At 40.5% G+C, this 18,060-nt stretch overlaps 1 protein-coding gene and 1 pseudogene across 1 annotated transcript; both read left to right on the top strand.

Moving 5' to 3' along the window:
* The first annotated feature begins 1,939 nt into the window (after positions 1-1,939).
* LOC131317144 (xyloglucan endotransglucosylase protein 7-like) lies at positions 1,940-3,232 on the top strand (annotated as a pseudogene).
* An 8,375-nt stretch (positions 3,233-11,607) lies between these two features.
* Positions 11,608-18,060, top strand: LOC131317143 (disease resistance protein RPM1-like). Its single transcript, XM_058346715.1, has 5 exons — positions 11,608-11,617; positions 12,737-12,792; positions 13,336-13,401; positions 13,917-14,017; positions 15,207-18,060. The coding sequence occupies exons 1-5, from the start codon at positions 11,608-11,610 to the stop codon at positions 18,058-18,060; spliced, it is 3,087 nt and encodes a 1,028-aa protein (XP_058202698.1).

Below are 18,060 nucleotides of genomic sequence, written 5' to 3'. Positions count from 1 at the left end.
ATAGCAATTGGCATTCCTCAATGCATACAACACATTAACTTATTAACTTATCCATTTAAAGTCAGGAAACTCATATAAGGCATCTAATTAACGCAATCACTACTTAACATGGTTGCCAATAAAATGGGTCGATCGACGTGACAATTAGTTGCTCTCAAAGCAGTTGCTGTTAAGGAAGAGGAGAGGGTCGTGGTTAGCTCTGTTGGAGGAGGGGAAACTATGGTGGAGAAGATTGTAAGATACCCTGATCACTGATTCGATGAGAACTAGGAAGTCTCAGTTAGAAGCAAAGGAAAAAGGCCCAGATATATATTGGAAACAACTCTTCTCCCTTTGTTTATAGGTTTTCGTTATGGTATTATAATATATTAATCATACGGTTATTCCAATCTGAGCGTTAAATAGGATTAAGACACTATATATTATTACGGCATCAAAAGATCAGTTTCATCGGTATTCAGTACCTAGTTCAAGTAAACAAAAGGAATTGCGAGTTGCAACCAATGATGGGGAGCAATGACCAGTTTACAAAGTTTGTGTTCAGTGCAAGTAAACATTTTAGTTGCACTATATTGCATGTGGTGGGATTTAGGCAAGAAAATCCCCGTGCTTATGGGAATTTTAAATTGGAGATTGCTAATTAGTGTTCTTCGTCTTCCCGACCAAAATCTAACCCATTGAGAAGTATTTTTCATTACCATTCCAACCAATGTATACATTGCGTACGTTCACTGAATTTATACCAAACGGAACCGGCCCGCATTATTAGTTGTAGGAATTACATACCGCCATTGAATTTATACCTAAAAGAACTATGATTGCCCTTCTAATTAAGTCAAATGGACAACCTTAAAAAAAGGGAACATGCACAGCACAGCACAGCACAGTACAGTGTTGCGCATCTTTGAGCCGTCGGATCATGCATCCGACGGTCTGGATCTTATCTCGGCAATCAACGATCGAGAGCCGTTCATTGCCGAGATGGAATCTGAGCTCTCGGATGCATGATCTGATGGCTTAGAGGTGCGCACACCACTGCACAACACCGTTCCCAATTGCTAATAGACTCGGTGTTTGTTAATATTTAGTATCAAAGTCCACCATCCATTATACACGCATGTGCTCTATTAAAGTTCGTTGTTGGAATTTCACCCTCATAGCTATCAAAAAACAAAAAGTCTACACACACATACAATCTGTGCACAGATTTTGTTGTGGGGCTCACCATAGGTCCCACACAAATCATCCGAGCCATTCATTAAATATAAAACATTTTTTCAAGGGTCCCCGTAAAAACTAATCTCAATCCGATACCTATAGGTGCTCGATCCAATCATATAACTTTTCATTATCCAAAAATCTGAATGAAAAGTAAGATGGTTGGATGAAGCATCTATAGGTATTGGATTGAGTTTATTTTTAACGGGGACCCTTGAAAAAATGTTTTACATTTAATGAACGGCCCGGATGATTTGTGTGGGACCCGTGGTGGGCCCCACAACGAAATTTGTGCACAGATTACTGTGTGTAGCACAGTTCATCAAAAAAAAAAAGAGAGAGGAAAGATTCTAACTGAGTTTACCAACCGTTGTATCAATTTCCTAACGCGCGAGGGTGACTAAAAGCGGAATAAATTCTGTATGAACACGTTCTACAGAAAAATGATAGTGTAGATAAAATATACAAAAATCAAGAGTATATCATTCTTCAAATAGGAACTACATGCATAATATAATGATAGGGAGTTACAAATGTTTATCCTCCCTAACCAACAATTTAATTAGTAAAGGTAATTATTAACATAATAAATTATTTTGACAAAGTTTTTAAAAGCTTTTTTCTAACACTTCATATATGTATATATATCCCTCACCACTACCCCAGCCTTCAAACCATCAAACACACATACAAAACTGCGCTCTCTCTCTCTCTCTCTCCAATGTCCACCCCTTCCTCCTCCGTAATTCATATGGTTCTAATGTTGATGGCTCTTCTTAAGGTTGCCTCAGCTGAGACCTTCCACCGAGCTGGTGAAATATATTAAGGCAACGAACTGGCTAATACACTCGACGGCGGTAAACTTCTCACGTTGTCATTGGACAATTCTACCGGCTCCGGTTACCAATCCAAAAACAATTACTTGTTTGGAAGGTTCGACATGAATATCAAGCTTGTTCCCGGCAACTCCGCTGGCACTGTCGCCACCTTTTACGTAAGCCACAATCTATTCCTTCCGATCACAATTCCAATGATACATACAGCAAAAAAGTGAACAGACCCAAAAATTAAGTCAAAGTTGACCCATACCTAAGATTGCTTCACTATGTCGGAATAAGACACTTGTCTCTTTTTATACTAAAAGTCAAACACACCAACTCCGCTGGCACTGTCTCTCGATCTCTTCTTCTTTGTTTTTGATTTTTTGTTTGGAATACAAGAATTATATGGTCTTATTGACTTCATCTGACTTTCTTTTTTATATGCATGCAGTTATCCTCCCAGGGAGCAAACCATAACGAGATCGACTTTGAATTCTTAGGCAATGCGTCTGGACAGCCATACACTATCCATACCAATATTTTCTCCCAAGGCGTCGGTAACCGGGAACAGCAATTTCGTGTCTGGTTTGATCTCACCGCATCCTTCCACAAGTACACAGTGATTTGGAATCCTCAACGCATCATGTAACGTACCCTATCCTCTGCTTTCATAAGCGTACAAACAGAGTTTTTAATGCATAACGATGTTCTGCTTTGGGTTTTTTTTTTTTTTTTGGTTTCCAGTAGACTCGAGCTTCTTAGCTGCTTTCTAATGCTTCTTTTATTCTTTAAACGAACATACAGCCTCATGGTGGATGATACTCCAATAAGGGTATTCAATAATAACGAAGCCATTGATGTCCCATTCCTAAATAACCAAGCGACGACAATCTACGCGACCATATGGGATGGAGAGTCCTGGGCCACGGAAGGGGGGAGAATAAAGACTGATTGGACACAAGCTCCTTTCACCGCTTCGTATAAAATTTTTGTCATAAATGCTTGCGAATACTCATCAGGATCATCTTCATGTGGTTCTTCTGAGACTACCAATTCAGTAACTGAGGCATCGCTGACCCAATCATTGGACTCCGAAGAGAAGGAAAAACTCTTGTGGGTGCAGGAGAACTGTATGATTTACGATTACTGCAGACTACAAACGCTTTCCTCAGGGACTTTGTAGAGACCCGTAAATTTCCTTATTTTTTTTTAATTTTAATATTTTATAAAGGGATAAGTGATGGTTTAGTGTGGAGATTGTGGTTGTAGGTTAATGTGCAAGAATATGGAAATTATGGGTGTTAGTGTAATATAGTGCATGTGTGTATATGTGTGTGTGTGCCAGGAGAGAAAATTCATTTTCTCTCCTCCCTCTCCATCTCTCGGTTCTCTCTCTCCTCTCCCGGCTCTCTTCATCTCTCTCACTCTCTCACCCAAAAACTCGCCTCTAAACTCAAAACCCAAAACTATCAACCTCAACTCCATTTTCTACTTGTGTAATCGGGCTCGTATCGCATTGGATAGAGCTCGGTTCGGTGTATTTAGCTCGGTTGGGATTCCGGAAGCTAGGGCTTGCATAATCTCTTTGGTTTCGGCTTGGATACTCGAGGTAGGGAATTCTACCTCTCTTTATATGTTTTATGGGTGATTTGGTGCATGAATCGTGCTTGTAATGTCGTGTTTAAGTTTGGATTGAAAATTCGTAGTTGCTGTTAGAATTGTCTGTTTTTCCTAGATTCCTACCGGTAGGCCTGTCCTTTCTACCGGTAGAACGTTGTTACTTTACCAGAAAATCGATTCCCTACCGGTAGGAGCCTTTTCCCTACCGGTAGAACAATTGAGGAATTTCTTCGTAACCAGCTCAAACGTACAGCAGCAGCTCAAAAGCTGCTCAACGTATCGAACTTCTACCGGTAGGAATTCCATACCTACCGGTAGGTCAAGCACAAATTCGAATGTTGACCTTTCTGTTTCCAAGTTCTACCGGTAGGACTTTCTTGCCTACCGGTAGGTTGCGTGAATTGGAGTTTCTACCGGTAGGACTTGTTCACCTACCGGTAGGTCTAGGTTCTACCGAAATGTTGGCCTTTCTGTCTTCAAGTTCTACCGGTAGGACTTGCCTGCCTACCGGTAGGAGACTAGGAGTTTGAGCTGCTTTCAGCTGCTTCCTTGAGCTGCTGCAGTATCTTTCAGCTGCTTTCCTATATCCTTCAACTCGCGTGTCGAAGCTTTTCATTGACTCTATTGGGTTCGTTTACGCATCATTTCTAGTGTTTGGAGAATAATACATATTTCATACCTAAAAACATGCCCGATGGACTTGAATGAACTTATTGAGTTAATTATCACGGAAACTAGGATCAACGGATTGACTTTAATGGATTACGAATATAATGTGATATGCTACCGCCTAATTTGAACTGAAAACCGCAGTGAGTAGTTGATGCGTGGGTCATGGGTTTAACTTGAAGTAAAAGGTTAGTAGATCGCTTAAAGGGGAATTAATGACGGTTTCAGAACATGTGAATGATAAGATGACAGAAACGGTAGCTAATCAATGAAACGAGAAACATGTAATGTAAGGATTGATTTCTGTTGAACCTGAAGCTGGGAACAAAACATGTGATCGGATATACGGGGTCCCGAGAACCCGGAATGAGAATCGGATATACGGGGTCCTGAAAACCCGGAATGAGAATTGGATGTACGGGGTCATTATCACCCGGAATGTAAATTGGGTATACGGGGTCCTAATGCCCGGAATGTCTTTTGATTGATATCGTGATGCGACGATGTGAAGGATTTCTTGTGTGCCCATCAAGGATCCATAGGGAACTTATGAGATACTAAGCGGTTGTAACGTAACCATATGAGGTGGATGCGTGAAGATCGAAAGATGAGTAAAAATGAATTCGAAGGACAAAGATAGGTTAACTGTCAAGAGTGAAGTGTTCGTTTACGTTCTAAATTTCTAATATAGTACTTGTGTCTCATCCATGCTCCCTTTGTTATTCGAAAGTCTATGTTTCATCGACATCTTTCATCTTATTTGCATATAGAGTTTGCGTAGACTTTTCTACTGGGCTAGTGTAGCTCAAGCCTTATATTATTTTCAGGTGCTAACCCGGAACCATAGCTTGCATTGCTTGGCGTGCTTGGAGTGTGGACATTGTTTTTGAAAGTTAACCGAAGGAGTTGCCTATTCATCTTTGTAAATTTATTTTGAAAGATGTATTTGTAACTAAAATTGTAATTCTTTTGACTCGAAATATTGTAACCACTAATTCTTTTTCGAACTTTGCTACTTATGATAATCTGGGGCCGTCGAGCCAATGTTGTAATATGTTGGAACATTATGGACTTGGAAGCTTAATCGAGGGAATGGGAACACAGTGATCTTTTGGGTACAGTACGGATATTTGTGAGTATTTTTATTATGAAAATCATTTATAATTATGTTAAAATTCGAGGACGTGACAGACTTCCCCCAGAATGCAACCAACGTTACTATTTGCAGTGAGTGGGTGTTCTTGACGATCATTTGTGTTCGCTGAATTTGTAAATTACAATCTCATGGGTGTTCTTTGCTCTTTCAATTCAAATGCCTATGTAATAAGCACAAATGCAAGATTGAAGCAATTTTTTCGACGATTAAATTTGTTTTCCTTATTGGCTTAATTGGCAGCTTTCGTATCATGAGTGAATTGTGCCTGTGAATTTGCAAGAAGAATCAAAGTACCATAAACTCAAAATGAAACAGAAGTAAGAAAATTAAAAGGACACCACCCACTAAGATAATTCATTAAACAGAAACTTTCAAGTAGCATTACTCAAAATTACACCTCAACATGGGTGAGATACCGAAAATGTTCTCCCTTCGGTCATTGGCAAGAAATCAAAATACTGGGAAGCATGAAAATAGATCTGTGCACATTTGAATTCTACTTAGAATGTTAGGATTATTTTATACAAAGAGGCCTAAAGGGGTGGTTTGGGGGCCGGTTTTGAAACTCAGGTTGATGAGTTAGTACTCTCTCTTCCTGAACTGGTGGTGGAGTTTTGGGGTGGAAAAAGGGGCTAGCTTGTGCCCTCTGAGTGGATCAAACCAGAGCCAAAACACACGCACACAAACGCGAACACATGAGATATACGTGGTCCCCAAACTCGGGTACATTCATGGAGGTAATCGGAGCAAACACACTAGTATATGTACAAGCTTTACATGGAGGAACAGTCCCAACACTCTCACATCACTCTGTGCTTTACATTGCTACTCACACATTATTCAGTGTCTTATTCCCTAGGATTTTCAAAATCTAAAGCAATAGAGATATTTCAGTGGCATGCAGGTGCATGGCAAGGCTTCGATGGGGCTTGAATTTACAACTCAGGAGGCAGAGCAATATTCTTGGGAGATGGAAGAAGGGAATAACTTGATTACAATGCACGCTAGAAATCTCTCTCTCTCTCTCTCTCTCTCTCTCTCTCTCTCTCTCTCTCTCTCAGGTGGTGCGGCTAGATGCATGATGGCTGAGTGTCCTTAGGTTTAGTTTGGAGAAGGCAAAAAATAGGAGCGACCTGACCGGTGGTATTATATAGACATTTATCAACATCGATCTATCATTAGATTAATCTTTTTTGGTAATTCTGTGAGAAAAACTTTTAATTATCTTTACTTCTTTTCTTTCATCATATGTTTGCTTATCGTCAATACGTTTCACCCCAATACCTCACGTTCTGGATTAATGTTCTACTAGTAGTAGTTTTCCATTTAGTAATTGGTGAGTAGTGATTCGTTGACTTCGGATTTATGAATTATTAATTCTCAGGTGTTATTGGCAACACACGAGGTGGAGGAAATTCATATTCAGGACGATAAATAAGTCCAAGTATTTCAAAGTACCATTCACATCCAGTGCCCCCTTGTCACATATCATTTGATAGAACTATCTTTACGGGAGAAAATACTCAATAGTTCTGTGATTGTGTGTTAGCGGAAGATATTGGAACTTTGCATGATTGTGCTGCCCAATAAAATTTTCGCTTGGACCCCTCTTGTGTCCCCTCGATTGCATGTGACCCAAATTATTGCAAAACTAAGTTATTGGGTCTTATACCTCTGCTACCATCCATAACCTCAAACTAATAGATTGCTGAGAAGACGGAGATTGTTGGGATGAAATCTATTTAAGCTGAGCGCGAACTGAGATGCGTGCGGGTCAGCCTTTTTTAGGGTTTCGGTCTATTGTATACTTATGATATAAAAGCAAAAAGGGCAGCCCCCATCCTATTGTAACTGTAACATTCAAACATTCATAGTGAAACACCCCAGCATCCCGTGGATGTACGATTGAGTTCATCGCTCAAGTCGGAACCATGTAAAAATCTCTGTGTCTCTCTTCTCTCCGTTTGTGATTGTTTTATTTTCGTTGGTTTGTTCTTCGATTGTGTGTGTGTTGATTGTGGGTTTGCGTGCTCGAATTCTCAACAACTCGTATCAGAGCTTCGGGTTAGGAGATCTAGGGTTTCACATAATGGTAGAAGACAAAGTCAAGATCGAGAAGTTCAGTGGTATGAACTATGCTTTCTGGAAGATGCAGATAGAGGATATTCTATGTCAGAAGGATCTATATCACCTGATCAGCGGCGTTAAGCCAGAAAGCATAAAACAAGTAGATTGAGATATTTTGGATCGCAAAGCTTTGGGGATTGTGCGATTAACCCTCGCGCCGTCGGTCACGTCAAATATTGCCAAAGCAAAGACTACAACAGATTTGTTCAAAGCCCTAGAAAAGATGTACGAAAAGCCTTTAGCGGTGAATAAGGTATATCTTATGAAAAAGTTGTTTAACCTAAAGATGCCTGAAAATTCTAATGTTGCTGAACATCTCAACAAATTTAATACGGTCACGAATCAGCTAGAATCCATGGGTATTAATTTCGATGATGAAATTAGAGCTCTTATTTTATTATCAAGTTTGTCAGAAAGTTGGAACGGACTTGTCGTGGCAGTAAGCAATTCTTTCGGCTTTGAAAAGATAAAAGAGAAGGATGTTACTGGTTTGATATTAGGCAAAGAGGCTCAGAGGAGAGTATCGGGTGAGGATACTGCTTCGGGTTCAGCATTGAGTATAGAGGATACGGGCAGGTTTGCGAATAGGGGAAACAATAAGAACAAAAATAAAGGCAGAGCGGCTTCAAAGAACAGGGGCCATAATAAATCTCGGGGAGGAGATACTAAGGTTGAGGAGTGCTTCAACTGTGGTCAGAAGGGGCACTGGAGGCGAGATTGTAAGGCACCGGCAAAGCAGTAGAACGGGAAAAATCAAGGGGGTAAGAACACTACCTATGTATCCGATGAGTTTGATAATGATTGCTTGATTTGTTCGCTAGATTCTCGTAGTGAGTCTTGAATTGTAGACTCTGGAGCCTCATTCCATGCTACTCCATGCATGGATGTGTTACAAAATTATGTGCAAGAAAATTTCGGCAAAGTGTATTTGGGCGATGATGAAACTTACAGCATAGTTGGGAAAGGAGATGTACAGATTACTCAGACAGACAAGACAATTATGAAATTATAGAATGTTAGACATGTGCCTAGTCTAACACAGAATCTTATTTCAGTGGGTCAGTTGTCAGATGGTGGAGTTGTTACATCATTTACTTCAGACGCATGGAAGATGAGTAAGGGGGCCTTGACTCTTGCTTGTGGTAAGAAAGACGGAACCCTCTATGTATCTATAGGTACATATAGTAGCATTGCGGTGGCAGCAAAAGGGAATGATTGCACTACGTGACATCATAGATTGGGTCACATGAGCGAAAAGGGAATAAAAGTAATGTTGTCGAAGGGAAAGTTACCGGGTTGTAAGTCGCTGGACTTGGAATTTTGTGAGGACAGTGTTCTCGGGAAATAGAGGAAAGTCAGCTTTACGAAGGTGGCTAGAACCCTGAAAACAGAGAAGCTGGAGCTTGTGCACACCGATGTGTGGGGTCTTTCTAAGGTAACCTCTCGTGGTGGTGCTAATTATTTTGTTACTTTCATTGATGACGCTACTAGAAAATTATGGGTTTATTTTCTTAAACATAAGTCTGATGTGTTTAGTGTCTTTAAGAATTGGAGAGCACTAGTTGAGAATGAAACAGGAAAGAAATTGAAGTGCCTGAAATCAGATAACGGTGGCGAGTATTGTAGCGATGAATTTGAGGCTCATTGCACTGCGGAAGGGATTCGTAGGATAGAAACGGTCTCAAGAAAGCCAAGACAGAATGGAGTTGCTGAACGCATGAATAGGACGATCTTAGAGCGTGCGAGGAGCATGAGGTTGCATGCTGGGTTGCCTAAGCAGTTCTGGGCTCATGCAGTAGATACGGCCGTGCACTTGATCAATAGGGGACCTTCAGTTCCTTTGAATTGTGGATTATCAGAAGAGGCTTAGACAGGTAAAGAGGTAAATTTATCTCATTTACGAGTTTTGGTTGCATTGCTTATATGCATATAGAACTGGCAGAAAGAGGTAAACTTGATGCTAAGTCTCGTAAGTGCGTGTTCATAGGCTATGGTACTGATAGCTATGGTTATAGGCTGTACGATTTTGAAAATCAGAAAACACGCAGGAGTGTAGATGTGGTATTTAATGAATCTGCTTTGTATAGAAACAGGAACAGTCAACCCGAGGAGGCTGAGGAAAATTCAGACTTGGTAGAGTTTGAAGGGATCTTAGACAGCAAAGTCCTGCAGCCTCAGGATATTAATACTGAATCCATTCCACAGGAAAATCCACAGACTCCCCCTCCCAGGAGGTCTACATGTGTTGCTAAACCTCCAATACGTTATTCTCCATCTTTACATTATTTGTTGCTAACAGATAGTGGTGAACCAGAATATTTTAAAGAAGCATTGCAGGTTGAGACCAGTGAGGAGTGGGAGCACGCCATGGATGATGAGGTGGATTCTCTCTCATCAAACCAGACTTGGGAATTGGTTCAATTGCCCAAGGGGAAGAGAGCTTTGCACAACAAGTGGGTTTACAAGATTAAGGAAGAATCTGATGGTAGTGAATGGTTCAAGGCAAGGTTGGTAGTGAAGGGTTTTGAGCAGAAACTAGGTATCGACTTCACTGAAATTTTTTCACTTGTTGTGAAGATTTGTACTATCAGATGTGTTCTTAATATTGTGATGGTTGAGAACTTGCACTTAGAGCAGTTAGATGTCAAAACTGCTTTCCTTCATGGGGACTTGGAGGAGGACATTTATATGCATCAGCCAGAAGGTTATGTTGTGGAAGGAAATGAGAATCAAGTGTGCAAGCTTAAGAAATGCCTGTATGGGTTAAAATAGGCTCTGAGACAGTAGTATAAAAAGTTTGATACTTTTATGACTAATACGGGTTTCATTAGGTGTCATGGGGATCACTGTTGTTACTTTAAAAAGCTTGGTACGTCGTATCTCATACTTTTGTTGTATGTAGATGATATGCTTGTTGTAGGTTCAAGCATGGATGAAATTGTGAATCTCAAGGCACAACTGTCTAAAGAATTTGCAATGAAGGATTTGGGTTTTGCAAAGAAAATCCTTGGGATGCGAATTAGTAGGGACAGAGCAATGGGAAAGTTGAAGTTGTCACAGAAAGAGTATGTTAAAAAGGTATTGAAACGTTTTAACATGGAGAATGCTAAGCAAGTTAGCACACCTTTGGCAAGTCACTTCAAGCTTTCAAGTGAAAGAAATGAAGCAACTGATAAAGAACAGTGCTACATGGCGAGTGTTCCATATGCCTTGGCAGTAGGCAGTTTGATGTATGCCATGGTTAATATAAGGCCAGACATCGCTCATGCAGTAGGAGTTGTTAGAAGGTTCATGGCAAATCCGAACAAGGAGCAGTAGAAAGCAGTCAAGGGGATTCTGCGTTATCTGAAAGGTACTATGGATTTGGCTTTGTGTTATGGGGGTTCTGATATTTGTCCACAAGGTTTTATGGATTCAGATTTGGTAGAGGACATTGACAGCAGGAAGAGCACTACTGGGTATGTGTTTACTTTGGGGAGTGCAGCAGTCAGTTGGGTCTCACAGCTACAAAGAATAGTGACTATTTCCACGACAGAGGTAGAATATGTTGCAGCCACGAAGGCGTGCAAAGAGATGGTATGGTTAAGGATCTTCATGAAAGAGTTAGGTAAAGAGCAAGACAAATGCAGATTGTTCAGCGATAGTCAGAGTGCTATACATCTGGCAAAAAATGCAGCATTTCATTCAAGGACCAAACATATTGATATAAAGTATCACTTTATTCGCTCTCTGTTGGAGGAAGGACAATTCACTTTGGAGAAGATTCACATAAGTGAAAATCCAACAGACATATTCACGAAGGTGGTTACTGTGGGGAAGCTGAAGGCTTGTTCAGCTTCCGTGGGTCTCCAAGCTTGAGTGGGAGACTGGGTACTGGTGTGTTTATGATTGGTGGTGTCTGAAGATGACCATTGATGTTTGGGGGTGCCGCTTTAAACAGTTTTCAAGTGGGAGAATTGTTGGGATGAAATCTATTTAAGCTGAGCGCGAATCGAGATGCGTGCAGGTTAGCATTTTTTAGGGTTTCAGTCTATTGTATGCTTATGATATAAAAGAAAAAAGGGCAACCCCCATTCTATTGTAACTGTAACATTCAAACATTCATAGTAACACACCCTAGCACCCCATAGATGTACGATTGAGTTCATCGCTCAAGTCAGAACCGCGTAAAAATCTCTGTGTCTCTCTTCTATCTGTTTGTGATTGTTTTCTCTTCATTGGTTTGTTCTTTGATTGTGTGTGTTGATCGTGGATTTGCGTGCTCGAATCCTCAACGGAGATGGGGCAGAAGATCTAGATCCCAAAATCTTAACAAAAGTTCTAGACTCTAGAAGCACACTTACACAGCGTGCGCCCTCTGCCTTTGTAAGTTTAAAAGCCTGTGTAGGTGTACGCGCGGGTATATATAAGTGTTCATCGATCCATAGCATAATTGACGCTTGACTACGTAATTGGTACTACTATTTTCATCTATTTTGTAAGAATTAATGATTTACACAATTTCTTTTAGGAGTATTAAGGGGAAATTGTAAGGACAACCCAAAAACCATTGCTCTAGCATCTCATCTCATCTGTACTCAATAATCCATTTAACACACGTGATCTCTACTTAAATGGTATCCCAAAGGAAGAAAGCTAGGTCACAGAGTGTACCGAAGCAATGTTACCGTTTCTTAGGAGTATTTGTTAACTCTTTTGGACCTTTTCGTATAGTTAAGCACGAGTACGCACATAAGTAAAGCTGTGGATATTAATGGTCAGTTACGAACTTTTATGGTTCGATTCGTTGCTTTTTTTTTTGTCAATCAGAAGACCAAATCAGTTCATCAATATCTGTCATACGGCTTCTGCAGATAATCCAATCACAAAGCAAACCATACTATAGCAACTAATAATTCATTTATGGTTCGATTCGTTGCTTATTTATTCAGTTCATCTGTTACGACTTTTTGTATGGTGCTTCCTATGTAGCAATATTAGAGCTAACAACTTCGAACAATGTGAAATAAATTACGTTAAGAGTATCAAAGCATAGCCCAAGGACCATATTCTCCCTTTTAAATTCAAAATGCTACAGAGTGTTCAATCTCTTGATCATGTGAACGCTACAAAGTCTTCTCTACAGAGAAGGGTTGGCAAAGTGGGTATGAGAAATCAATATACGTACTTGACTATGCGGTTGTATGTTCGAATGTCACGGAGGCCAACCATCCCAAACTTTAAGGCTACTGGGGGTTATGCCCGGTCATTACTTTCATGGCCCTAAAATTAGTCGAGGTGCGAGCAAGCTAGTCCGGACATTTGATTATCAAGAAAAAAAAACGTCAATATATACAGTCCTCAATCTCTTGATCATGTGCACATTACTGTTGACAACCCATCAGATGTGGTTAATGAAAGACAGAGGACCACTAATCTCTTGATCATGTGCACATTACTGTTCATTTATTTTGTACTTAGCTAAATTGATGGAAAACTAGAGAGAGAGAAAGAAGAAGCATGTGGGTGTGGTCCTACTAGCCCGCATACCTATGTTCGGACTTAGTTGGAGTAGTAATTTACGGATTAATGTATGTTTTGTTCAGTTCCATGCGTCCGTAATAGTGTTGACAAAAGTAGAGTGGACCGTTGGCTGTTCACAAAAGGAAGGCCACAGACCCAAACATGCTGTGACATTTCTTTCTTGTTTTCAACTGTCATCACATACTTCATTGGCTTTTTCAGATTTACATTTGCGAATTTGGTCTCGTTGCTCTGTTTTCACTCTCCAGAAAATCTTGCATTACAGAGGTAATTGATCAGATTCCCTCCTGTTTCTCTCTCTTTGCGTGTATATATAGTGTTGTATAGTTCAAAGAGGTGATGGTTGTTTGAGGTGTACCTTTCTTTCTAATTTTCATCTCAAGCAATCATCACCTCTTTCAGTTAGATTTCATGTACTGCTGTGACCACTGCATTGGATTGGAGGGGGGAAAATATCCAACTTCTTTTTTGATTACTGAGGGTGTCTAGGCTATGCTACATCTACCTTGACTCATCTAGCCCCCTGGGACTAATCCCAGGGTTTACCAAGGGGCGATTAGATATGGCACTTTTGTCCCGTATGAACTGACTCAAAAAAGTTAATACTAGCACATAGGAGGTTTCAAACTTTCGAATTGCAAAAATCAGTACCGTCCTGACCCCCGCTTGAAGTTTTGTTACTGGGATCACCTATAGGTACATCAAAACTCCTATCTACAACCTGTGGGGGGCTGATTCAACCTTGATCTTTTTGAACCTTTCTTCTTGTTGGTGAACCATAGAGGAATGACGTCGATCTTCGTGTACCTGCAAATCGGAGGGTGGTGTTCCTTCGGAAAGAAGCTCCGACGAACAAGTCAGTAAGTGGAGGAGAAGGAAAGAGGTTTAGTAAGAAAATATGCTAGGAGAAAGAAGAATGTAGTTGAAAGAGTTTCAGACCCTTGCCCTAGAAGGTGTACTCTTCTATTTATAGGCAAAGATGTAAAGTGCTGAACAAGTCGGTTTTGCTTCTCACGCGCATAGCCACGCTCGGATGACGTCACATGTTAGGGGCATTTAATGAACGCCGCCCCTTGAGGATTGCAAAGCCGCATTAGTCAATGTCAGACATGTCGCATCAAACAGAGATGTCACTTCGGTTATCAGAAAAGACGACTTTCGTATCATCGGAAGCTTCTAGAAGGTTCCACAACAATGGTGTCCGAATGTCATCCCGAATGAACAACATCACAGAATAAACAAAGTTCCCCCCGAACGTAGGCAACCTCCGCCGAACAATAAAAGGTCCACCGAGCGAGAGAACTCTTACGAGCGATAGACATACTTACCAAATGAGGCGAGAACCATTACACTCGGAACAACTTCTGGGGCTCGGCAAAGCGCTTAGGGATCCCTCTATCCTTCGGAAATATGTAATATGACATGTCAAGATGCGTCTTGACTTACAGATGAACTGAGACGACTGAACGATAGGTCCACAGTGGTATGCCCCTTTTGAACCCTTTGAACCTTCGGATATTTCGGCCCACTACACAACCTTTGCATGAACGGTAGATACTACCATCAATGGGGAAAATATCCATCGTACCATATTCCAAGAAATAGGATCTTCTCTAGTCTGGAGGAAATTTATTTGTAATTGAATAAAGCATAATGCAGGTTTCTTCTATGTTTCTAGATGTTATTCACCTTTCATTTTTTGTGAAAGTCAAACTGTTCAACCTAATAATTAGGAGTTATATAGTTCATGGATTTTTCCTTGTTTAAAAATTAATCTCTCAATTCTCACACAAAAATTCATCAGCTTCTTTATTCAGTCAGTTATAGAGAAATATTCTTGCTAGGGTTGTGTAACCTGATTCCGCTTTAGTTTGTCACTTCGCTGACTATGACGAGATCTGGTGTGAGCTGTGGAGTACCCAATTACCCAATTGAGAACCACATCTTTTCTGTTTCCATTCTTTGCTTGATCGATTCCTCATGCTAGTGTGTGTGTGTGGGCGATTCCACACCATGTATCAGCCACAGAAATGTATCAGCTACGAAACTAACAATTGTGTTGTGTTAAGCAGGAAAATAGATCTGATGGCACTAGTTGCAGTAAGCTCCGTTATCAACAGTACTTTGGTGCCATTGTTATCTGGTGAAGTGAACTTGTTGCGGAATATCCACAAAGAAGTTTCCAGTATCAAGGCTGAATTAGAAAGCATAATGTCATTCCTAAAAGATGCAGATTCAAGTCCAAAATTAAAAAACGAAAGGGCAGAAAATTGGGTGAAGCAAGTAAGGGCATTGGCTTATGAGATCGAGGATGTCATGGACGAATACATACTTCACCTAGCAGAAAATAGGAAACGGCGTGGTTTCATTGGTTTCCTTCGTAAACTCACTCGCTCAATCACTAAACTCAAGCCACAACATAATATCGCCAGTCAAATTCAAGATATCAAACAGAATATTTGTGACATCAAGGAAAGAGCTGAGAGGTATGGTTTTAGTTCCTTAGAACATGCGTCAAGCAGTAAGCACAAAGAGAAACTACATGATGACCCTCGTGTTGCCTCTCTTTTCATTGAGGAAGATGAAGTTGTGGGTGTTGAGTCCACCCGGGATGAACTGGTCCACAGGTTGATAATTGGAGAATCAAATCGAACGGTCACTTCACTTGTAGGTATGGGAGGATGTGGCAAAACCACTCTTGCCAAGAAAGTTTTTGACAACCGAAAAGTGATTGAACACTTTGATTGCCAAGCTTGGCTATCGGTCTCTCAATCATACAAGATGGATGACATCTTTAGAAAAATGATGAAGCAGCTATGTGAGACAAGAAAGGAGTGTGCACCTGTGGGAATCGACACGATGGACCAAAATTCTCTCATTCATATGCTGAGAGAATATTTTCTTCAGAAGAGGTATCTACTTGTTTTTGATGACGTATGGAGTACGGAGTTTTGGATAATCGTAAAAATTGCTTTACCGAAAAACGACAAAGGAAGTCGAATAATTGTCACTACACGCAGCGAAGATGTTGCTTTGTTTTGCAAGGAATCCCCATCGGATCACATCTGCAAGGTGGAGCCCTTAATTGCAGAGGAGGCTTGGAAGCTCTTTTGCATGATAACATTCCAACATGATTTTGGTGGTGGTTGTCCTACTGAGTTGGAGAAAGTATCCCGTGCCATTGTTAGAAAATGTGAAGGATTACCACTTGCTATTGTGACGATAGGCGCTCTCTTGTCCACAAAAAGTAAGGTTATGTCCGAATGGCAAAGATTCTATAATAGCCTTGGATCCGAGTTAGAGAGGAATCCGCATCTCACAAACGTCACGAAAATTGTAATGCTTAGTTACCATGATCTTCCTTACTACCTCAAACCATGTTTCTTGTACTTTGGCATAATACCTGAGGACTTTCAAATCAGCCGTGGAAGACTAATTCGATTGTGGATAGCCGAGGGTTTCATTGAAGGACAGAAAGGAAAAACGTTGGAAGAAGTTGCAGAAGAACACTTAACTGAGCTGGTTCAGAGAAGCTTGGTTCAAGTTTCGGAGGCAAAATTGGATGGTAGAATTAAAAGATGTCAAGTCCATGATGTAGTCCACGAGATCATCCTTGCAAAGTGTGAGGAGTTATGTTTTTGCCATGTTTTGAGAGAAGCAGATCCAAGTTGGAATAATGAAACTCGACGATGGTCAATGCCTATGCAAAACATAACGAATAAGAATTTGGAAACAATGAGTACTAATATCAAATCCAAAATTCGTTCCATTTTTCTTTTCTCGATGGATGAGTTGCCAAAGAAGCACTTATTGGGTACTCTATTTGTGAATTTCAAGCTTTTGAAAGTACTAGATCTTCAGGGTGCTCCTCTTGATCAACTTCATGAAGAAGTTGGAAATCTTCTTCATTTGAGGTACCTAAGTGTCAAGAGGACAAGTGTGAAAATAATTCCCAAGTCTGTTAGAAATCTACACAACCTACAAACTTTGAACTTGAAAGACTCACATGTACTACAAATTGGGATCTTAAGTAGACTCTGTAAGTTGCGGCATCTTATAGCCGCGTCTAGATTTATGGTAAGAGGATTGACGATACAAGGAGGGATTGGGCACTTAGAAGAGTTGCATACATTTTGGGGCTTGGAGGCAAATGATGATTTAATCAAAGAGCTAGAAAATTTGAGGCAATTGAGGAAGTTGGGTATTAAGAACTTGAAAATAGAACATGGGAAGGTTCTCTGTACCGCCATTGAGAAGATGAATCACCTTCATTCTTTGTCAGTTTGGGCTATAGGCAACGATGGGATTCTGAATTTGTGTTCTCTTTCTTCTCCCCCCGAATCTCTTCGGGATCTCATCTTGCGTGGACATTTAGAAACGTTGCCAAACTGGATATTGAGACTCGATAATCTAGTTTCCCTAACTCTATATTTTTCAGGATTGACCGATGCACATGCAATAAAAGATCTTCAAGCGTTACCTAATTTGATAAAACTTGATATCTTCAAGGGGTATGATGGAGAACAATTCTATTTCGATGTCGGAGGGTTTCCGAAGCTTAAGTTGCTATACCTCCGATTCTTAAAGAGATTGAATTCAATTATAATAGAGGAAGGAGGATTGCCCGTTCTCAAGGAGCTTCAAATTGATAATTGCCCACAACTAAAGGAGGTGCCCTCCGGTATCCGCAACCTTAGACAACTCAAATCTCTTTTCATTATGGATATGCCAACAGAGTTCTTAGACAGAATGCAACCAGACAAAGGCCAAGACTGTTGGATTGTTGAGCATGTACCTGAAGTCCTGATTGTATTCACGGATGGAGGAACAAGGATACATAACGTGTCTACTCCTCAGGAATTCCAAGACGCGAGGGAAAGCCAGAGGCTAAATTATGATGACCCTGAAAGAGGATCTGGGAGTTGA

The sequence above is a fragment of the Rhododendron vialii genome, chromosome 2a (assembly GCF_030253575.1).
Source record: "Rhododendron vialii isolate Sample 1 chromosome 2a, ASM3025357v1".
NCBI classification, from domain to species: domain Eukaryota; kingdom Viridiplantae; phylum Streptophyta; class Magnoliopsida; order Ericales; family Ericaceae; genus Rhododendron; species Rhododendron vialii.
This window is presented reverse-complemented; position numbering and strand designations above follow the sequence as displayed.

Excerpts from the sequence above, each read along its gene's own strand:
- LOC131317143 (XM_058346715.1), top strand. Across the intron at positions 12,793-13,335 it reads ACGTACTTGACTATGCGGTT|ATTTACATTTGCGAATTTGG; the intron begins GTATGTTCGAAT and ends TGGCTTTTTCAG. Across the intron at positions 14,018-15,206 it reads AGTGGAGGAGAAGGAAAGAG|GAAAATAGATCTGATGGCAC; the intron begins GTTTAGTAAGAA and ends TGTGTTAAGCAG.